Source organism: Aphis gossypii, unplaced genomic scaffold, assembly GCF_020184175.1.
Source record: "Aphis gossypii isolate Hap1 unplaced genomic scaffold, ASM2018417v2 Contig00965, whole genome shotgun sequence".
NCBI lineage: Eukaryota > Metazoa > Arthropoda > Insecta > Hemiptera > Aphididae > Aphis > Aphis gossypii.
This window is the reverse complement of record NW_026083385.1, coordinates 1-23,818: the sequence shown is the minus strand read 5'-3', so window position 1 is coordinate 23,818 and position 23,818 is coordinate 1. Positions and strand designations below refer to the sequence as shown.

Sequence of the window (23,818 nt, the reverse complement as noted above, 5' to 3'; positions counted from 1 at the left end):
CGCCGTTATTAACGTGTCGTTTATTTGATATTCCGAGCCAGACACCTACATACACTTAATAAAAAGGAATCAGAAGCAAAAGTAATTCACGAAACTTTAAAAGAACAAACACTGAATATTTTTATAAAAGGATTAATAAAGGATGGTAATAGTCCTATAAGAACAATTGTAAAGGCACGAAACCCTAAGACATTAGAGGTAGCTAAGCAATTGGCAAAGCAGAAGAAGTAGAATATAATTCAGAAAGAGATAATTATAGGTACAGGAATGATTTTTCTAATAATAGAGATAATTATAATTTTTCACGAGTAATAATAATAATTTTCAACGAACAAATAATACAAGAAATTGTAATACGAATAATCATATCAGTATTTTCAATCAGATAATATATACCAAGGAGGTTGATCAAATATAGAATACCTGTAATAAAGTGGAAACAATAGTACAGGACTTTACGATAAGTTAATAATAAATATAAAATAATAAATAATAGAGTAGAATATAATTATGAATTAGGTTAATAATAATTTTAGAAATATGGTTTTATTCTAGAGAAATGTAAAAGAAACTATAGGCACACTTTTAGAAGCATTAATAATACACCGTATGTAATACAGAGCAATCTTTATATAATATTCTATTAACATAAAAAAAAAATTTCAAATCGGCATGTAAAGCAACCAATGGCTATTACATCAACAAGTTCAAAACCATTTGAAAAAAATATTTTTAGATATTGTAGGTTCATTACCAACGACCTTGTCTAGTAATAATTATATTTTAACAATGCAAGATGACTTATCTAAATACACGCTAGGAGTACCAATACCTAATCATCAGGCAAACACGGTCGCGGAAGCTTTTATTATACATTTCGTGTGTGTACATGGAATACCGGGAACGATATTGACAGATCAGGGAACGGATTTCCTTACCAAAACATTTACGGAAGTTTGCAAATTGTTAAAAATAAATAAAGTTAATACTAGTCCTTTTAGACCACAAACAAATGGAGGTCTCGAAAGATCACATAGAACTTTGGGGCCGAGTACTTAAGACATTATGTGGATAAGAATTTAAATATTGGGATCATTTGTTACCATATGCATTTTTTGTATATAATTCAACGGTACATACATCAACTAATTTTCAACCATACGCGTTAGTTTATGGTCGTACGTTAGAAATACCGATTAAATTAAAATCCGGACCAGAGCCGCAATATAATTATGATGATTATTTATATGATTTGAAACAGAGTATGCAAGTGTCGCATAAATTAGCAAGAGAGAAGTTAATTGAACACAAAGTAAAAAGTAAGGAGCGATATGACAAAAATGAGAATCCTGTAAATATACACGTGAAAGGTTTAGTACTTTTAAAAGATAACGCACATAAAAACAAACTTAATTCACTATGGTTAGGACCATATGAAGTAATTGAAGTAATAGGAGATGAGAATATAGTTACAACGTATACAACGTGGCCGACAAGGCATTACCGTACATAAAAATAATGTAAAACTGTATTATAATGATAAAGCAAATGATTAATTAAGTATAAAATTATAATATAAATGAATAGATTAAGGAAGTTTGTTTAAAAAAAAATAATAATTAATTATATGTAATAAACTAACAAACCATATAACTAGATGTTATTAAGTAGTACTATAATGAAGGTATAATTTTTACTTTAAGATTGGTGATGATGGTTGGACTTAACAGTGCTAATGAAATAAATTCATCGGAATATTATACATATGTACTTTATGAACAATCCAAGGTTTTTTATTATGAGAATTTAGGTCCCACTAAGGTGATAGGAGCAGAGTATAAACTGGTTACGTATTTTTCACTTAAGGAATATAATACAAAGTATGACTTATTAGGTTTGAAAATGAAAAATATAACAAATATATGTACTGACAAACGTCATATAGATTTGTGTGGGAAATATCAAATAGTAATAACTGATTTATATGTGTTACAGAAGCAACGGTACGAAAATTTAATAAAGCATTTTAAAATATAAATACTATTATATCCTATGATTAAGTTAGTTATTCAGTTATTTAATTTGGTATGTGGGTAGAACGTAACGTTCGTGTGTAATGTTAATTAATTATTCACAAATTTATTTTATTATTTTAATTGTATTAATCAAGGTGAAGGAGATTTAAATATAAAAAAAAAATAATAATATATTAAAAATATATACTATACTAACATACTTTATATTGTATTCTTAATTGATTTAAATTTGATATAACTAACATTATTATTAAGTTACCAATGTAAAACTGAAATTGTAAGTGTAATTGAGTGCATTTAAGAAAAAATTGTAAAGATTTCTGTCTTGCAGACAAAAACCTTTTTTTTGTGGGGAGGTTGTTATGGGCTATGAGATATCTGTAAGATATCTACGAGATATCAAGGCTAAGTTAATATGACCTTGCCTCGTGTCGAGGGTAATGCGGATGCTACTATGACCATGACACGTGTCGGGATAGTAAGCGCACCAATAATAATAGTGCACTAATGATGCATTTGAGATGTTATTGCATATTCTCAAATTCGTGTCCGAATTTACAACAACAACTACAAGGACACCTGGTTTCACCCAGAAGGCGGCAACTCGGCGTAAACAAGAGACTCACCACAATATATAAGGGAGCCCGAAGACCAGCAACGGCAGATGTACCAAAGCCAGTGGCGTACATTCAATTGTCTTATGGGGGGGGGGGGATTAAATAATATTTTTATACATGTTTATCAGAGTGCTCCACCCAATGCAATAATTTTATCAAAGACAAAGACCATTGTTGTTAAAAGAGTTCACTCTTTTTTTGTAATAATAATTTTATTAAAAAATGTAAACAACTTAAAAAATAGACATATGAATATTATCCTACAACAAAAATTCCAAACGTCGTTTCTTGTTTGATAATTCAATAAGAACTTCGTCTGCGGTTATTGGTAATGACGATTTATGGATAGCATAGCTAAGCCGTTAAGTCTTCCCTGTTTTAAAAAAGTAAGTTTATTAAATTTGAATTAAGTACTAATAAAATTGTATATTTCAACAGTTATTAATGTCTAATACTTTATCATATGGAAATATATATACCTCAGATGTGGAGTTCCTCAAATAAGTGTTAATTCGCTTGAGGGTAGAAAATGATCTTTCATTTGAAGCAGACGACACCGGAAGAGTTGCTAATATTTGCAAAAGTTTGAACACGTTTGGAAACATAACTCTGTTACATACAGAAAGAGCATCCATTGCATTTTTTAACTTAGCCAGTTCCGGTAAATTTTGGAGTTTTCTTTGCCAAAGTTTAAATTCATTTTTAAATACCTCTTCACGATTTCCAACGTCCTCCAGATCTTCACTATACTGCCTTGTAAGAATAATAAAATCTTCATCATACCCAATTTCTTTAAATAAAGAATTTAAACTTGACAATGTAGTGTGGTGATTTGTAAATTTTTTTTCCAACTCAATGATGTATTTATCTAGATACGGGATAAATATTGATATTCGGTAATATGTTTCCGCGTTATCCACTTCAATGTTACATCTGTTGGTCTGTCGTTTTGCTGTCCTCGGAATCTTAATTTCAATATCAAATTGTGCAGTCATTAGTTTTACTTGTTCAAAAATTTCCCTAAAATAAGTATCAGCATTTATTCGAATCTCTTCTAGTTCTTGTTTTGTGTTTTTAGCTAAGGCCATGGCTTCTTTAAGATCAATACTTGTTGTTTAAAGACACTTCGATAAAGCCAAGCCTAAAGCAAATCCTTTGTTTAAAATTATCAAACTCAAAATAAATTCTACATTAAATATACAGCTTCTTAGACGTCTTGCCTTGTCTGATGTATCGTTGTCATTCCACATGGAAATATTTTCTAACGCTTCTTGAACAAATTCGTAGAGTTCCAAGAATTCATGAACTGCATGATATCGCTCAATCCATCGAATCTCACAGCTTCTTTTTAGCGTTTTTTTTTTGTTTCAGATAGTGAAGAGCTATCAATTTTTGATGTTAAGATGAATTTTCTTTTTGGAAAGATAAAAAAATCACGAATTTTCCCAATTATTCCCAAACAATCACGAATTTCTGGAACACTACAAGATTTGGAAACGGCCAAATTTAGCGAGTGAGCAGAGCAATGCACATAAATGGCGTTTGGATATATTTCTCTTGTGTGAGCTTGGACACCGTTATATTTTCCTGACATCGCTGCTGCCCCATCATAACCTTGTCCACGTAAATATTTTGTATCAACTCCAAATTGCTTAAGACTTTCTAAGATTAAATTGGCTATTCCCTTTCCCGTCATATCAGATGTTGGAATAAATTGCAAAAATTCTTCAGTAAGAGTCAATGTATTCAGTTCAATATATCTAACGCATAAAGATACTTGCTCGATTCCTGAAATGTCAGCAGTTTCGTCAGCAAGAATTGAAAAGCATTTTGCCGCGTTGACTTTAGAAACCACTTTATTTAATAAAACCTTATTACAAGCATCAATCATGTCATTTTGGCTTCGATGACTAATATACTTCATTTTTCCAGGACCTTCCAAATAGGCTTGCATTTCAATATCACCCTTGGCACGATAACGTAAAATTTCTCTGAAGTTACCCTCATTGTTTGAAGAGTCTATTTCAATCTTTCCAAAATCGCGGTGTCCCCTTAGTGCTAGATTTTGACGACCACACAGGATAATTGCTTCAATTATCGGCATTATATTTTTTCGATTTTGTAACACTTGTTTAGATTTTTCAGTATCAATAATTTTATCGATTGACATATGTACGGGCCGGGTACGGACAATAATAGCCCGTGCCCGGTCACCAAATGCTTCGTACGCTACAACTCACACAACCGACCGACCTGTGTAAGGTGTGTATGTGTGTATTCTTAAATGCTAATACGGATAGGTAACTCTAATAAATGGTATGGTAACTCAGTTTAAATGGTAATAATATATAATACAATAATAATAATTAACTACGGCCCTTCTGGCCCAACAATACAAAAATATCAATAATAATATAATATTATACAGCTAACAATAAACTATATTGTATAATAATTCAACTAATAACAAAAACTCACAGTTCGTGGAGCACTGCTGGCCAGCCGCTACCTATAAAATAAAAAATTGCACACAACACTCACAAACACTAAAATAAAATATAATAAAATATGAGGCGATTAGCGCAAGACAATATGATTATACAACTATAATATAACTACAATGATACGTGGCGATTAGCGCAGCACAAGTAATATACATTTGGCGATTCGCGCACACCACAATAATAATAATAGAAAGAAAGGCGATTCGCGCCGTTACAATAATATACAATAAAGGCGATTCGCGCCGTTACAATAATATAAAATGTAGGAATTAGCGCTAATAAAATATAAAAAATTATAACTATACGAATTATAAAAGAAGGTATAAAGGTAATGCGATTAGCGCACACAATATAATATAATAACCGGCGATTAGCGCACGTACGGCAGCTATAACAATGACGCTGGAGAGAAGACTAAATCTTAAAATAATATATTACACGGCCGACGCGGACGGACGGGAAGACATACAAGTGTGGCTGATTAAGCTTCCTCACGCGTAATCTTACCATTATATAATTCACATAACATTAAAATACAAAATAAAACAATATAAATAAACAGTATGTGATATCCTATGTGTGTGTGTGTGTGTGTGTGTGTGTGTCGGACGGCCGGTTATCGAGTACTAGTATGCGTTATTCGCATCGCATATTATTTGGGCGTCAACAACATACTTGGATTTTTTAACATGTTCAAAAAATGGTCTGCATCTAACATACATTTTTTGTGATAATCTAAATTTGAATGATATTTAAAATCTTCTAGGGCATGCCTCCAATTATCGTATTTTTTCAACACCAATGCTCCCAATTTTTGATTATTAACGCCTGCTTCGTTTTTAGCAAATGCCACACAATATTTGCAATATGCTCCGTTCTCACTTTTTGAATACGCTAACCAAGGGAAATTTAAAAACCATTTAAATTGAAATTTTAATTTCACAATTTTTTGTTTCTTACCAACGACAACTGATGTTTTAATAGGAAAATTATAATTTTAATCAGGTTTCCATATTTTGTTTATATAATAATATATATTATTATAAAATATAATATATATTAAAATATCTGCCTTTTAATTTTGTGACAACAATTTATTTGTATAACACACAATATCAAAAATGTCAGCAATTTCAGTATCCTTTAAAGTAGGCTCTGTGATCGGATCTGGTGAGGATAATAGCGTGGTTGATGGGAAATCTGGTGTATGAGTTTCTGAAGAAGATAGATGTGGCGATGATGTACCCGGCAGAGGTTTTGAAAAAAAAAAATTAATTTTGGGCTGTTTTTTTTCGGCCATAACCACTGTATATTTACTGAAAGTTTTAAAAATAAAAAAATAAATCATAATGTCAGTATTTAAAAAAACGATAATATATACAAAAATAAAATATAATCCATTTTTAAAAAAAATATATTAATAAATGTAATAATTAGGTACCTAAGTAATAAGGTACAACCATAAAACTTACTTATGTCTCATTAACCATTTAAATATTAAGAAAAAAAAGTATTTGCATACGGCATAGGTACCAGATCAATACTCAGATACTAAAACCAGGGCCGCCTTTAACCTATTCTAGGCCCTGGGCAATGGTATAATGGGGCCCTTATGACTTGTACCCGACTAGACGTATCCTGCGTCTGATTTTTTGTAAATATATATATATATAAATTGAGTGTGCAGTCGGACGACTGACCCGCATCAATTGTATTATTGTTGTTGGCTCGCTAAAATTATAAAATAAATAAACGCTTCTCGAATGAGGACTGTATACCGTATATTAATATATTATGTTTTTAAAATAATCATATAATAATAATATAAAATAATATCAGATTAGGCATGTTTATCGTGGCGTTCCAGAGTAGACTAGAATAAAAAATAATATAACAAAATTATAATAATATTATCTGACAAACTTGGTCTATACGATATTACGATCGACGCGACTGTGCGGCGGTGTGGGCCCCCCTCATCATAGCACACACGCGCTCCTATTGTTATCGATAACTAAAAAATAAAATAGAATACTACTAAACATCAATTATTATTCTTATTATTATAACTATTAGCGATTATTCTTTGATTTTTTTCTAAATAAGTTTATTTATCGTTAAGATATATCGATTATCGGTTGGTGATCTGGCCGGAGATAGGGGGGCCCCATCGATTGTGGGGCCCTGGGCATGTGCCCAAAGTGCCCAATGGGAAAGAAGTGCCTGACTAAAACACTTTTACAGTTTTACGTATAAGTATTTAGAACACTGTTAATACGTTTACGGTTTACCTACGTATTTGTATATTCTTGGTTACATTATGTCGTCTAATTCACCAATAAAAAAATTAATGCATTAAGAATATTTAAGACTAGGTATAAAAAAATTAAATCATAAAATTTACTTACCTTAATCTTTTAGATAACTATTGCAGTATTGCAGAATGCAGATAGTATATTTGATTGATATAATTTGAAATACGAGTCACGACTGTACACTAAACACTGTCATGAGTAAACTGAACAATTAGATTACGAGTATTACGACACTGAACATCGGACGTTTGGACAATCATGTATATTATTATAAAAAGATATATATATTAATAAACAAAAGATAAGGGATAAAGTTATAAATTATAATAATATTTCGATGAGGCCGTATGCGCCATGCGGGTATGCCATTACAAAAATAGACACACACACACGGGCGTCGGGCGCAGCACAGAGACAATTTACTAATAATGATAAACAATATTTAATATCTACACAAAAATAGTTTTTATGTAAATAATTAACATTTATTTGTATCTCTACCTACTCGGACGAAAAATTAATATTTTTGTGATTCCATTAAAACTTACAAAATCCTTAATTTTATATACATGATGACATTCCTCAAGACATTTTTGTATTTTTTTTGTTTGGCCCTGGGGGGATTTATCCCGAACCCCCCCCCCTATTTGTACCCCACTGACCAAAGCTATCAACAACTGAGCACTTTCACGACACTCAGCCACTTATTTTGTTTGTTACATGTATTTTATTTATATGCAATAAAGACATATTTCGTTATTAAGTTTAACTTTCATTCAAATTAACCATTTGGATTCAAACCTGATACTGGCACGCAACAAGGTGTTGCACCGAGTGCTTGAGCTCCGAGAAGAAATTGCTTTGTTTCTGGAAAGGAAAAATTCAGGGAAGGTAAAGGAGAAAGAGTTTCACGCTCAAATAACAGATAATGTATTTATTTCTAAACTGGCATATCTTGCGAATTTCTTCGGAGAAATAAATACACTAAATCTCAGTTTGCAAGGAAATATGACGAATATTTTAACTGCTCAAGATAAGGTTGCCAGTTTTCTTCGTAAATTGCAACTTTACCAACGCAGAATTGAAGTTGAGGACATTTCAATGTTCCCAGAACTAACAATGGTGCTTGACGAAAGAAATGAAAAATGTTCATTCACAGACCAAATAGCTCTTCACTTATTATCAATAATAGATTCAATCGGTAAATATTTTCCAGATTTAAAAAATCGTCAAGTAAATGTTTGGGTGCAAGACCCTTTTCAGTGGACGAAAATGTATTTCCAGATACTAAAATTGAAACCAAATTACAATTTTTAGGACTTCGTGAAGACAACACATAGAAAATAGATTTTGAAAACATATAACTAGCAACATTTTGGCGAAAAATTGGTGGCGAGTATCCATTATTATCAGAAAAAGCCTTGAAAATACTGATCCCTATTTCAAAAACGTACAGGTGTGAAAGTGGATTTTCAACAATGGTAACAATGAAAACAAAAGCAAGAAACCGATTAAACTTGGAACACGACCTAAGATGTGCATTGGCCGAACTGAACCAAATATTAAACAAATTCTTAGAAAAAAGCAATATCAACCGTCTCATTAATATTCATTACCGTTATTCATTAGTTGTAATAAAAACTCTTGTTTTCTCTGTTTGAAAAATTAAAATAAATTATAATTATAATCATAATATATATTTTTTTTTATTACTCAACTTTTTTGGGTTGGAGGGGTATTAGTTAATATCTAACCTGACTTATGGGTAATAGTCTCTGTTGACGCATAAAGTGCTCACAAAAAGGTGAAACAGCTTGGGCGCAACTTGATGTAGGATAATAATAATAGTAGTAGTAGTAGTAGTAGTGGACTGTATAATTGAAAATAATAACAATATAATAATAATATAAATTCAATAAATGTTATATGATATTAAAATCTGCCTGTATGGCTACAAAAGTATATTTATTAAATAATGTAAGACCCGTCGGTCTTACACACAAATAGTTGGTCGACCAATACTCACATAACAGTTGAGACACACACCTGGTTTTACACCTACGCTACCGCATCAGGGCCTGTATTTGAGTCAAACTAAATTACAATACAAGAACAAAATTGACCCTGCGTACGTGCGAATGTGTGCCGACAACTGTTAACGAAGACTTCACAACAAAGAACACTGAATGCAGCCGGGACAGGATCTTTAGCGTACACTACTGTCCCCACGAGCAACGAGGTACACCAAAACACGTTGAATCACTAAAAAAGTCGCTGGTAATTTTGACCACCTTAAACTGGGGAAAACAAATTAATGGTGGCAATAAAATTGCAGAGAACGATAATTACCAGACGATGATTCACAAATTCACAACAACGTGGTTTGGGACGACTGCAAGCAGAACATGAAAGCTAGTGTTGTTGAACACGAAAAAGACGAGCTGTGTGGACAGTGGAAAAAAATGAAGTGAAGTGACTTTACATGTAACGGACGAGAGAAAACGAAAAAACTCAAAAGAACGGTCTTTCAGTGTCACCACACTAAACAATAAACAATGGAAAAACTAGACACTTTGTGACACTGAAAGCATGACTAAACGAAAAACTTAAAGTTTTGAACATAACCGAATAAAATATGAAAACATTGATAATGATTCCACAGCTGGCACCGACGAAGGCTGAACTGTGGAACGCACCGTTACGTGCACACGAAAATGATAACATATAAGAAAACATATACTACCCGCATATGGCGGGAATTCAAAAAACATTGAATTGACTGCATGCGTAGACAGTCTCAAAAAAGTTAGGAAGCACTGGTTTAGATCGTGATTAGTGCAAGGGCTGTACATAGCATTTGGACAGCTCTCCTGGACTTCTTGTACAGCTCCTCTTAACTCTGACGTCATTACAGAACAACCATCCATGTCAATTCCTATACAGTTTTTAAGGTTAAATGACCTAACCTAACCTTAACTCTGATACTACTATATTTCCAAGTAAATTTCCTGAAAAAATCAAGGTAAATTAGATTTTAATTAAAATATTACAATTAAATAAATAATGAATTCACCTGTTAGCTTGGGTTCTTTAGATAAATGGTCATCAATCAATGTATCTGATAAATCATTATTTGAAATGACAGTCTGGTTTTTATTAAATGTATCATGGCAATTGATAAAACCAACGAAACGTTCATAAATGTTATTTTTCTTATCAATGTACCTTAATGTTAAACTCATTTGTGATATATGAGCACATCGGTTGTTTCATCAAAGATAATACTGTAAAATTGATTTGTATTTACTTCATCTAATATGAACGACAGTATTTCTTCCTTACAACATTTAATCATATCTTCTTGGATGATTTGAGATATATAACTAGCTTTTGAATTAAAATTAAGCAAGTCATTTTTCAATTTTGTATCTCCAGACATAACACGGTATTTCAAAAGTTCGCAAAAATTACCTTCATTCTTCACAATAGAATAAGTTGGATCAGTTAATGTTTAGAGTCTTCAGTATCTTGAAATATTATTTGTCCTGAGTCACGGTGACCTCTGAAAGGTATATTTTGGAGTCCCAAAAAAATTATAGATTTATTGTAGGTTTAACCGGTTTCTGTTTTCTTGAACTTGTCTTAAACGTTCACTGTTTAGAATATTATTAACCTGCTTAATAGGTGAGTTGTAAGTTTTTAAAAAGTCACTTGATTTTAAAATTGCATCCTGATGGTAATGGTTATCATTATGTTTTTCTAAATATCCATCCTTACCAAGTAATTTTGAATATAGACTGAGTGGTCATGTTACAAGCTTTTTCAATTCTTCAGTATTTTGTTTTCCACCTTTATTGTGAGTTAAAAAAAGTGTACAATATTTGCAGAAATAGCCAGATTTTGATAAAAAATATATCAGTCACGGATATTGGTCAAAATGGTTATTTCTTAAAAACGTTTTTCCTCTTTTCCTTTTTTTTTGTGAATGGAGAATGGATACTCAAAGTTTTTCGGTGGTTTCCAAGAGTTTTCCAGCCGTCTAAATTTTGTGTAGTCGTCAAGTTTTTTACCAATAAAATTACCAATATCATTATCGAAAACTAAATTTGATGTTGTATTATTTTATTTATTATCATCACAAATTACATTGAGTTGTGGTATTGCTGTTTGGGAAATATCTACTGGCTCATTTAAATCACTTACCTCTGTTGACGATATTTTTTTGTTCGGAAAACAATTCAAGAGAGAAGGCTGTTTCCGCTTCATAGAATCCATAGCAATAAACGCCAAATGCTGCTACAGTACCGTACATGAACTAAAATAAATTTGATTATAGTATTATACTAATGTCTAATAAGGTTGCAGAGTGCGGACCATTAAAAAAAAAAAATAATAATATAATCTTGTAAGTTATAGACGATCACAATTAATATTATTATAGACACACTGCCTTAGATACAACAACAATAATAATTATTGTATATATATGTGATTATAGCCACGATATCTCTAATCTTTTGATTTTAATCAGTCTTATTTTCATTCTTAATTGATAACAGGTTTTTGATAACCATTATCCATTTATTCCGTTTCCATTAAGAAAAAAATATGCACTGTATTTTTAATTTTTTAGTATAATATTATAATAAAATATGTAAACACCTATACATGAAACACATTCAACAATGACCGGGGGGGTGACGATTGCCCCTTGTATACGCCCCTGGATTGGTTTACATAATTATGTGCGTATTAGTTATTAATGATAATATACCCATAGGCCATAATTATAAATAATAAAAAGTAAATTGTGAATTATAAAGAGAATAAAGTCCTACATTTATGTAAATAAGAATTTTAAGAAAAATAATTAGGGAAATTTAATAAATAAAAAGAATACAGGAAGATTTTATAATAAAGATAATATGATAAATATAAAGTTAATATATTAATTTAATTAATAATTGAGTAAATTAGTTAAGAGTTTGCATGAATAATAATAATAAAACAAAAATTTATTATATTTTATGAAATAAAATATTATTAATTTAATTTATAATAAATGAGTATAAAAATAAATTTATGAATAAAGATAAAGAAAAAATAATGAGGTATAGAGAAAACAAGGTTAGGTTTTTTGGTTAGGCATTTGAGCAACAATTGTCGCCACAAACACTACAGATAGAATTAAATTCCGTACGTATGAAAATGACGAAGACGTATTAACTTATACAGTTCGCTTAGAACAATATATTGTAATTTATGTAACGCAACTTAAGCAAATTAAACACCAGAAGAGGCAAAGATTTTAAGACAACTTAAATGGATTAGTCTTTAGCAATTATATAAACGGGTTTAAAATGGATTTGCATTTGCAAACAATATTACGGGCTAGAAATCCAGAAACGTTAGAACTGACAATGCAAATGGCTAGGCAGTTAGAGATAGAATTTAGATTTAATAAATATTACGGAGTAACGAGAATAGAACGAATCAGAAAGGAAATAAAAATTTTAACGGAAATCGTTGGTCAAATAACTACCAGAGAAATAATCCAAATGGACAAAAATTTGGTTATAAGCAAAATTTCAACCGCGGACCGAACAGACAAAATCCGAATAATTATAATTATGTCAATCGCAATAATTCCAACAATTTTGGTCGTAAATGAAAATAATAATTATCCGCGTAATAATAATGGTCAATATGTAACCTAATCAGAGACAGCAAAATAATTCCGGATGCTACCTATATTTGTGGCAGAACTAACCATATCGCTTGCGATTGCAGTAGTAGTAGATTAAGTGTACAGACTATGTGATGAAATAATAATAATAATAATTTAACACCAATAATTTGTAGCTATTGCAATAAGGTAGGACGCGATATTGCTAGCTGTCATAGCAAACAACGGGATGAGCGTAATAATGTAAATCAGGGGGTCGATTCTTGAATCTCGTCAGGAAAATCATTCGTGAGACATTTTCCACACTGATATGTCGTACGACATCTAAAATGACTATTCTTGAACTACACACGACATATAATTGTGAAACGAAATTATTTTGACACACCCGAAATATTTTGCACATGAACCAAGGTGGTTACTCACCATAGATAATAAAGATATGGATAGGACATATCAGTCTTATCAGCGGTATTTAAGGGGTCCAGTTGAGGCCAAACAAGTATACCTATATCGAGTATCGACTATCATTATAAAAACGCCTCGATTGCCTTCCCCTCCAGGCACGCGGCCTCAAATATATTTAACATTGGCATGGCCTATCCATATCTTTATTATCTATGTTACTAAAAGTGTCATTATAATAATAATAATAATTATGATAACACTTCCGGTATGGTGGTATCATGATTGTAAGTAATCATCTATCAACGCGCCACTTTTCGTTTTCGTAGTTACTAGTACAGTATGGATATTGGTTTCTAATGTTTTCATAATTCTATAATTTTGTAAGTTTGGATCATATAGACTTATACTTACTTTTAAATAAAGTTAAAACTTACAAGTACAACCAACAAGTCTATAAAGTTGGTGCAATAATTTGGTTTTTTAAATGGAAGACTCCAAAAAAATATACTGTTTGAATACCTAAAAAGGGATACTCATCGAACTATTAAAAAAAGATTCGCAATTGATTTCTAAGAAGCTTACAAGTACTTTAAAGTTTAAACATGCTCATAACCGATAGATGGCAATCGCTGACACTTAAAATGCAATTTCTGGCTGTGTCAAGGATTGGAGTTGATGGAGAAGAGTTAAGTTAAATATATAATTATAAATTACTTATACATAAATCTAACTATAGAAAATAATACTATTCCTTATTCTTATTGTGTATCTTATCTTAAGACTTGACAGATTCTCGTAGTAAGGTTAGAAGTAAAATAGCTATGGTAAACAGACATGTATGTGGTACAGGAAGAGGGCCACAAGTATCACAAACACTTACTCCAATTGAGAACCAAATTCTTAATCTTGTTAACCCTATCAAAATTTATGGAGATGAGACCATCTCAATGCCGGTTACAAATTTTGAGTTTGGTGACATAAGCGGTAAGTTATTCTTAAATTTAAATTGGTCAATTTTTATTATATATAACTGCAAACTATGTAGGAAGTTAGAAATTATTGTAAAACATTACCAATAAAATTTAAAATGTAATTCTGGATGATGAAATTAGTATAATATATAGTATATACTATACCTAACATGCAGCATGTAAAGAAAACTTACTGTACTATAACGCCTATAACCAATGAAAGATAGGAAAAAAATATATGTTATTCTTATAACTAATTAAATTTTTTTGCTTAATTAAAGAATAATTATAAATAAATTATTTAGATTAATTGAAAACTATATAATATAATATGTATAACTTATATTTAGAAGCAGTTTATCAAATCAATTATATTTATTATTAAATTGACAATATTAAAATTGTTATTGTGATTTTGACAATAATTCTTATTATATCGATAAGAATCTAATACGTTAAACGTTCAGTTAAAGTTTCGTCGCACGAGTTGCACATGTGCAGGTTATTACGTTACCATTAAAATTGTTTATTGCGGTTTACTGTTTACTGTTTAGTGTGAATTACAATTTTCAAGTCAACTTACTAGCTGTTTTTTGTGACGATTAATTTCAATCTTCAATAATAAACTAAAAGCGAGATTAAAAGGTAAGTAAAAATGATTTGTTTTATTTGTAAAATGGCTGTTGAAAATTTGCAAGCTTTAGTGTTGCATTATAAATTATTCATATGTTAAGACCGGATAGTACTTATAGGTACATGCTTAGAAAATAACTGCTCTCAAACATTTGATTGCTTGTCTTTGTTTAAACGACATTTTAAACGAAAGCACATAACTTTTAACACGATTTCGCAAAATGCACAAAATAATGATGTGTTAATGTCAATAGAAAATAATATCAATAATGACCCTCAAATCCCCCGCAGTGTAGAAAAACCTAGAAGTAATAAAGAAATTCAAAATATTTTTAACTTTGAAAATGCCACTAAGTTAGTGTATGAATCAACTGTTAAATTTATTGTAAGTTTGTATAATAACAACAATTTTAATAAAAGTGATGTGTGCTTCATCCAATCTGGTATAAAAGAAAATATTTGAACTCCTTTGGCTTTTATTCTTAGAAATACTGTCGAAAAAAATATTAATGAACCAACATTACGATCAACTTTTAACGAAATAGAAAGATTGATATTAGATCCTTTTTCTTACTGTAGCACAGAGTACAGAGTATCACTTAAACAATTGGTTAATGGAGAATAAATTATTTTCAACTGTTCATCAGATTACCATAAATAATGAAATATGTGCCAGAAATCATAGTGGTGAAATTTGTTACAACGAAAGAGTAACTAGAGGTGCTCTTTTACTATTAAAACATCAATTTAAACATTTTTTGAAAATGGCAATAATTTTAAAACTATTTATGAACGACTCTCACATTTTTAAAACATAAATACAACTCTATCAAATTTTTGTACAAGGCAAATTATGGGGGAAAAAAATATCTCAGTATGAAGGAAAGATAGGGTAGCTATACCATATTTTTTATATATAGATGATTTTGAGATAAACAACCTTTTAGGATCACATGCCAATTTTCAATCCATTGCTGCTATTTATTATAGTTTTCCTCTTCTCAAAAATAATTCCAAGCTTTCAAATATATTTTTAGCTGCATTGATTAAATCGATCGATTTAAAGGAATTTGGAAATGACCCATGTCTAATACAATTAATTGATGAAATTAATTACCTTGAAAAAGAAGGACTAACCATTTTTACTAATTTTGGTAAATTCCATGTACATTTTATACTTGGGATAGTTCTAGGAGATAATTTGGGTCTTAATAGTGTTCTTGAGTTTAGCAAATCTTTTCTTCGAATTATTATTGTCGGTTTTGTAAAATACATAAGTATTCGGCAAATTCGCTTTGTGAAGAAAATGTTTTATGCATGCATAATATTGTAAATTATACAGAAGATGTGGCCAAAATGAATTTTAGTGAGACGGGTATTTACAAGAGTTCAATTTTGAACACTATAAGTAATTTCCACGTCACTGAAAATTATTGTATAGATGTGATGCATGATGTCTTTGAGGGTATATGTCACTATGATATGTGTCATATTATTAAATATTATATTGAAACAGTACAGTTAATTTCTTTATCTAATTTAAATAAACGTAAAATAAACTTTAATTATGGCCCAATTGAAGTTGGTAATATATTTCCCGAATTAACAGAAAATCATTTGAAAAAATTTCATTTAAAGATGTCAGCAAGGGAGATGGTGACGTTTGTACATTTTTTTTCAATTATGATAGGATATTTAATACTGGAAAATGATAAAGTATGGAATTTTCACTTAACACTCATTAAGATCATTGATATACTTCTTTCGTATAATTTTAGTGACAGTAAAATTATGTATCTTGAACAATTAATTAGTCAACACAATTCAATGTATGTTTGACTCTTTAATGATACATTAAAACCTAAACACCATTTTTTAATACATTATCCTACAATTATTAAAAATTCAGGTCACCAAGGCATTATTGGTGTTTTAGGTATGAAGGAAAACACAAAGAAATAAAAATGTATGCTCGTGCAACATCATCTCGTAAAATATCACACTTACCTTAGGAAAAAAATATCAATATAAGTTTGCCCACAGTCTATTACAACCCAATATTCAAGAAGTCATATTAAAACCAAAACATAGAATAAGAAGCTTAAATGTAGATATAATATGTAGCACTCTTGCTGTATCATTATTAATTTTTTTTTGTTATAATTAAATAGAATTTTTGGGTACTGTTTATAAAAAAGGTTATTACTTAAAAAAATTTTTAGAAGAAATGTGCTTATAGAAATTTTAGAATTAATAATTTTTAATGACCCCAATGCTAAAATTCACATATTAGTTAAGCAAATTAAAATAGTTAACTTTCATTCACATTTTGAAGCCTTTGAGGTTGATTTTAATAGAACTACTATTAGTGATTTTCTAATTTTTCAAATTCATGAATTTAGTGGACCCCCATTAATATTACACCATCTTCATCAGGGAAATTAATGATTCGATTAAAAGAATTCTTTTAATATTTTTATGCATTATGTATTGTAGGAGAGGACAAAAGTAAAAAGTCACCCCTACAGTAAATAATATGCTTTTTTACCTATTATAGGTAGATTAACTATACATTTGTTGTTTAGGAATAGACAATCAAGATAATTTTGAAAGTATGTTGATTCAAGAAAGTTTTGATGATATTGCAAATAATGGGTCAAATAATAGTAGTATAAATATGGGGCGTCTGGCTCCATTTTTCAGCGGAAATGAAAAAAGTTTGAGGGGGTATTGTCCCCTTGCAGTGTAAGAAATTCCCGCTGTAAAATGGAGCCAGTCGCCCCACGTTGTTTCAGGGAAACCATGAGGCGTTTGGCTCCATTTTTATAGGGACACGAAAAATGTTTAAAGCGGAATGTCCTTCTTACAGTATAAAAATTCTCCCTATTACTTTCACTGAAAATAAAACATGATTAGTTATTAGTTAAACGAATCATTTTCGTTTAAATTTCTGAAATAAATAAAAACATTTTTTTTTTTATTATCATTTTGTTTATTTATTTTAAATTGTTTAATAGTATTTAACATCAAGTATTTTAAATAAATCAGTTTTTTAATATTATTCACACTAGTTTTCTTACTTCTCTAGTAAAGGTACATATTCAACAATGCGATCATGAATTAATAAACAATAAGCAGTTACACCTGTAAGAGATTCCGATGCTTCAATTTCCAATTGAACATCTACTGATGATGCTGTAGCCGAATCGTTCTGTTTTGAAGTATCGATAACTACAATTGGAGCGTTCGATAGAAAAGTAAAGGGACTTCATACCCGAGTAGCATTTTCTGTGCCCACACCGTGTTAAACATTAGTAATTAAAAATGCAAAACACCGTTAAAATCCTGTTCTAAGCACAGTGTTTTTTCGATTTTGAATACCGATTTTTTACATGGGTAGCACAGAGTGTTATTATTGTGTTCATATCGGTTTTATAACCATGAAATATGAATTTTTAAACCGTTTTTGGACAGTGTGTAATGATGGTTCAATTTTCAGTTTTAAAATTGTTTTTATTCGGTGTCCCCGACCGTGTTATAACTGTTTAATGTTTAGATTATTAAACATTTAACTGTGCTTCAGAGATGATTACCCCTCTCTTCCAAAATCATAAATTATCTTAAAATGATTCTATTTATATACGAAAATACAATACTGTGGAATAGATAGGTAAACCTCTCGAAAAATCATTTCCTGGTTACGCATTACCTTTTAATATTTTTATGTTAGACTATTATAATTTATAACGGGTCAAAACTATGTAAAATTATATAAATAATAAGCAGATGAGTGTAATAATTGCATTAAAAATAAAATATTCAAATTATATTTATAATTTAATAAAAATAGAAGTTACTAAAGTAAATTATAAATGTATATTAATTTTGTATTTTTGTTCAGTGTATATACTTAATAGATTTGTACAAAATACCATTATATGTACTAGTATATTAACCTAACCATGAGGGTAATAGCTAGGGATAACATCAATCACTACAATAATTGTCTTTGGCTAAAGATAACATTTTATTAATGATAATATAACTGTAAAAATCAAAGTATAGATTTATATAGGAAAAATGTATTTATTCATTATTTTGATCTTCATTTTTTTGTTTGGAATGTTTTATGTAGTTATCTACGGTTCGGTTGAATTTTTCTTCATCTTTGGAATGAGTACGGAAACTAGACAGAGATTCTATAACAAATAAATTTAAGATAAATTACTCATACAATTGATTTTAATTTTTTATTTCTATAAATATTCACCATAAATAACAGTACACAATTTTAATTTTGAAAAACTTCGCTTAGTTTTTCCTCTAAAGCTGAAGAAAGCCAATACATTATACTTAAAACATTCATTTATTGCTGCTCGTGCAGCTGAGCTTATAGAATCCATACTTCAAATCTTCATATAAAGGTAAGATTTCTGTAAATTGAAAAATTAAAACTATACATTTTTCTAATCTAGTGTTATAGTAAGTACATAAACAGTATATTAGCTAATTTATTATTATATGTTTCATACTTAAAAAAATATAACTATTGTAAAATAGTAGATACCTATACACAAATAATATTAATAGTTAACAGCATTAATGCTCACCAATTCTTCCTGGTTATTTAAGCCATCAATATTATCCGATAGAATGGACTCAACTACGTCTACCTTTTCAATACATTTTGCAGGTAATAAAGTTATCAAGGCTGTTGGTAATACAGGTATAGGCAGAGCTAATGACCTCATCCTAGAATCTCCTTTCATTATGACTTGAAGCTTTTGGTCCATGTTTTTCATAGCATTAACTATCTTAACGTTAGAGTTGTTTAGCATATGTAACTGTATCATAATTTGTTTATGAACTGCTTTAGATGTTTTTTCATTAGTAGCTAATATTGATTTGATTTGTAAAAGGTTTTTGCAACAGCAGTTTTCTAAAACACGCATCTCAATTATAAATTTTTAATTTAAAAATATTAAAATATTTTACAAACCATTTTTGCTAATGAAATTTGACAAATCCATCAAACCGGAATCAGTAGTATTTGTATTGTTTGTTTCTATATATAAGTAATTAACAATGTTATCATAAGAAATATTTTGCTAAGAACAATATCCTTTCGTACTTTCGTTATTAATAAGAGTAGAATCAAAATTATCATACACATTACTATCTGTATAATTAATTTCTTGAAAACTTGTTGAACCATCTAGCAACATCAATGAACCAGTCAAAAGATTACCAACATCATCTTCTGTAGTACCTGAAAAATATTATGTTATTACTTTTCATAGGTTAAAAAATATACATAATATTGTAATCACTAATGGAAAAAACTTACTTGTCTTCAAACAATCTTCGGACATGTTGGTCATGTCATACACCGCATTTGATTTCGCTTCAAAAAGTGGACTAATATCTGTATTAGGACCACTAGGACCTACATAAATTAGCAATACAAATTAATAAGATTTATATTTGTTCTTTTTACAAAAAAAAATACTGTTATTAGAATTTTAAGTCAACAACTTTTAATTATTAATATTAAAATTGAGAAAACTTGTCACATAAAAAAAATATTAAGAGTATTTATAGAAATAAATAGTGAAATTTAATTTTTTGTGTTATTGAATACCAATTTTTTTACTACATAAAATATAATATTTATATTATTAAAAATGTCTGCAACATAAAATTATGTTAACTAAGTATTGAAGTATTATTTAATAATAAACATATTTTTCATACCATTATGAATCACATTAGAGGTACCTCCAGAGTTAGGATTTGATTCATTGATTCTATCAGACAGAAGAAGTTCCAACTCAGTATTTGATGTTGTTGCTATAATAGAACATTTTAGGAAATATTAAAAGTTAAGTAAAACACTTGATTTAAATAATAACAAATGTACATTAACATGCAGTTGTACAATGTACATTTGTAAAGCATTCTACAGTTTTAAATTACTTTTTTTTAAATTGTCGATGGGTGTGCTACTTGAAGTCAGATTACTATGTGATACAGCACTTTCTTGTTCTGAAAAAGTAAATAATATAGGACATAAATACAATATTGATAAAGATTAAAAATGTATATATTTATATTTATAATATGTAAAAAAAATTATATAACAAAGTATTAATATTTTATGTTATGTAATTATTATACTACGACTTACTCTTTTTAATCATTATTCTAGGAGTACTTTCAGACTTAGAATATGATTCATGAGTGATTGTTTCAGATAGAAGAGATCCCAATTTAGTACTACTTGATGTTTTTGCTACAATATTATAATATTAGGAAACACATTAAATGTTAGTAAAACTCAAATAATAATAAACATATATTTAAATGCAGTTGTACATTGCAAATTAAATTACATGCAGTTGAAACTTACTGTTATTTAAATTTTCGACGAGTATGCTGCTTGAAATTGGACTACTATATGATACAGCACTTTCATGGTATGAAAAATTACTTATAGGGCCTAAGTACAATATTGATTAAAATTAATAATTTACAAATTGATTATTTAATGAAAATATATATATATAAATAAATAAGTAGGTAAAAATATTTTATTTTATTAACATAATAGTAGCCAATAAGTATGTGTAATTATTACACTTACAATTACTTTCAGAGATAGGACTTGAGCCATTATGTGACACTGAAATTAAATCAGATGACATTAGAGGACTCCCAACCGCAGTAGTTCCTTTTGCAGCTATATAAAATTGGGAAATATTTGTATTTTATTGAGACGATATTTTTAAACGATTAACATGTTAAAACATAACAATAACACAACATATTATATTACATAATGGCAATGTTGGTAGTACAGGCAACTTCAAAAAATCGTTTTCAAGTTTGCGTAAACATTTTGCAGTTTCTTTTCGTTTTTTAGTTACTGGCTATACTGGCGATTCGTTTTCAAAACAACTCTCAGAAGAGTCTCGTTCTGACCAAGCTTTTGCCACTTTTTTTGCTTAACTTTCTCTTTCTAAAAAAAATTTGAAAAATAAACTTGAGATTATGAACTAATAATCTATACATTTTAGTATATATCACTTACCAAATGGCCCTGCTACAATCTTTATGTCATAATTTGTGCCATCTACATAATTTATTTCTGTACGTTTTTTTATAATGGTGGAAACTTGTGGTATAGTAAAGAATATTTCCTTTCCATCTTTTTTTAAATTAGGAAACCAACAAAAATTTTCACTTTGAAGCCATGTATTAGGGACATGTTGAATTTCATTGGATATAGTAAAAATTACAACATACCAAGACCTAAAGAAATTTCATAATACAATTTATTACATTATATCGCATTTATATTTTATATTGTCTAAGACGTAAGTAGATAGTATAATGTACTAAGAAAGAACCCTTGTCCTGTAATATAATATATTTTATTTTCACTTCTTAATCGTCACTAAATACCCTAATATAGAGTACATTTTTATTCATGTGTTAGTCATTAACACTCAATAAATATTATAACCACTTAAATATGTTTTTTAAATTTATGAGTTCTTAATTTTCAAAATGTTGATACCATAATAAATAGGAAAATTATAGCTACCAATAACTCTATTTCACTAAAGGTTCATTGTAAACTATAAAATGTATAAAAAAAAAACAAGCTCCATTAAATTATGAATCAATATAATTATACAAAACAAACATCATGCTTCTGAAAGATTAAGTAGCTACAAACCATGTATAAAATATTATTAAATGCTAGAATGGTTGATAGAAATACAAATTATTATCATTATTACACATTATTAATACTTATGTATGTTATATTAATATATTATTATAATTACCTATTATAATATTATGATCTTCATGTAAGTATGCACTCTATTGTAAAGAAAGGATAATTTGTAAGGATTTAACCAAATTAAAATAATTATAGATACAAATACTGTTAATATAAACATATTATAACTACAATTTGTAATATATTTTATAAACAATATAAATTTTGATGTACACATAATAAGAGCTATTATGTGAAACTTTAAAGATCTATATACACATATATTTACTTAACAATTTATAATTAATTATATTAGCACTTAATGTTATTTGCCAACCACTTATTACCTATTTATTGAATGTATATTATATCTATAATAAAATTAAGATTTATAGAATATGTATTACAATTTACTGTAAATGCAATAAAGGCAATATAACATAAGAATCGATATCAGTCAAAGGGAGACACATCATTTTTTCTTTAATTCTGTTTAACTCCCAAGACTGAAGATGACTTAGATTTGATGTACTGTGTATATTTAATAAATGTGATAACAACGGTTTCTCAAAAAAATTAGTCAATTTACTAAACTTTCGTCCAATTATTACCACACTATTATCACATTTTGATGTAGCAATATTTTCTATAAGACATAAGTACTATATCATTATTTTGCATTTTTACACAATTATCAGCTTTGTTTAATTTTAAAACAAAGTTAGTCATTTTCCAACCAGTAAATTGGGGATCACAACTGTTTTCTGTGAGTGGGCGATTTTTAATTTTACATTGATAACTAATAGAACTATTGCACTTTTCAGGCTTCAATTTTTGATTATGCCAAAGTACTTTTTCC

At 29.1% G+C, this 23,818-nt stretch overlaps 1 protein-coding gene and 3 pseudogenes across 1 annotated transcript; 1 reads left to right on the top strand and 3 right to left on the bottom strand.

Moving 5' to 3' along the window:
* Positions 1-2,913: 2,913 nt before the first annotated feature.
* Positions 2,914-3,741, bottom strand: LOC126555638 (52 kDa repressor of the inhibitor of the protein kinase-like; annotated as a pseudogene).
* Positions 3,742-4,001: 260 nt separating this feature from the next.
* LOC126555637 (zinc finger MYM-type protein 1-like) lies at positions 4,002-4,823 on the bottom strand. Its single transcript, XM_050210538.1, has one exon. It carries the CDS (start codon positions 4,821-4,823, stop codon positions 4,002-4,004), a length of 822 nt encoding a protein of 273 aa, XP_050066495.1.
* A 9,227-nt stretch (positions 4,824-14,050) lies between these two features.
* On the top strand, positions 14,051-15,795 carry LOC126555636 (uncharacterized; annotated as a pseudogene).
* Positions 15,796-19,256: 3,461 nt separating this feature from the next.
* LOC114128019 (uncharacterized) lies at positions 19,257-22,481 on the bottom strand (annotated as a pseudogene).
* Positions 22,482-23,818: the final 1,337 nt, after the last annotated feature.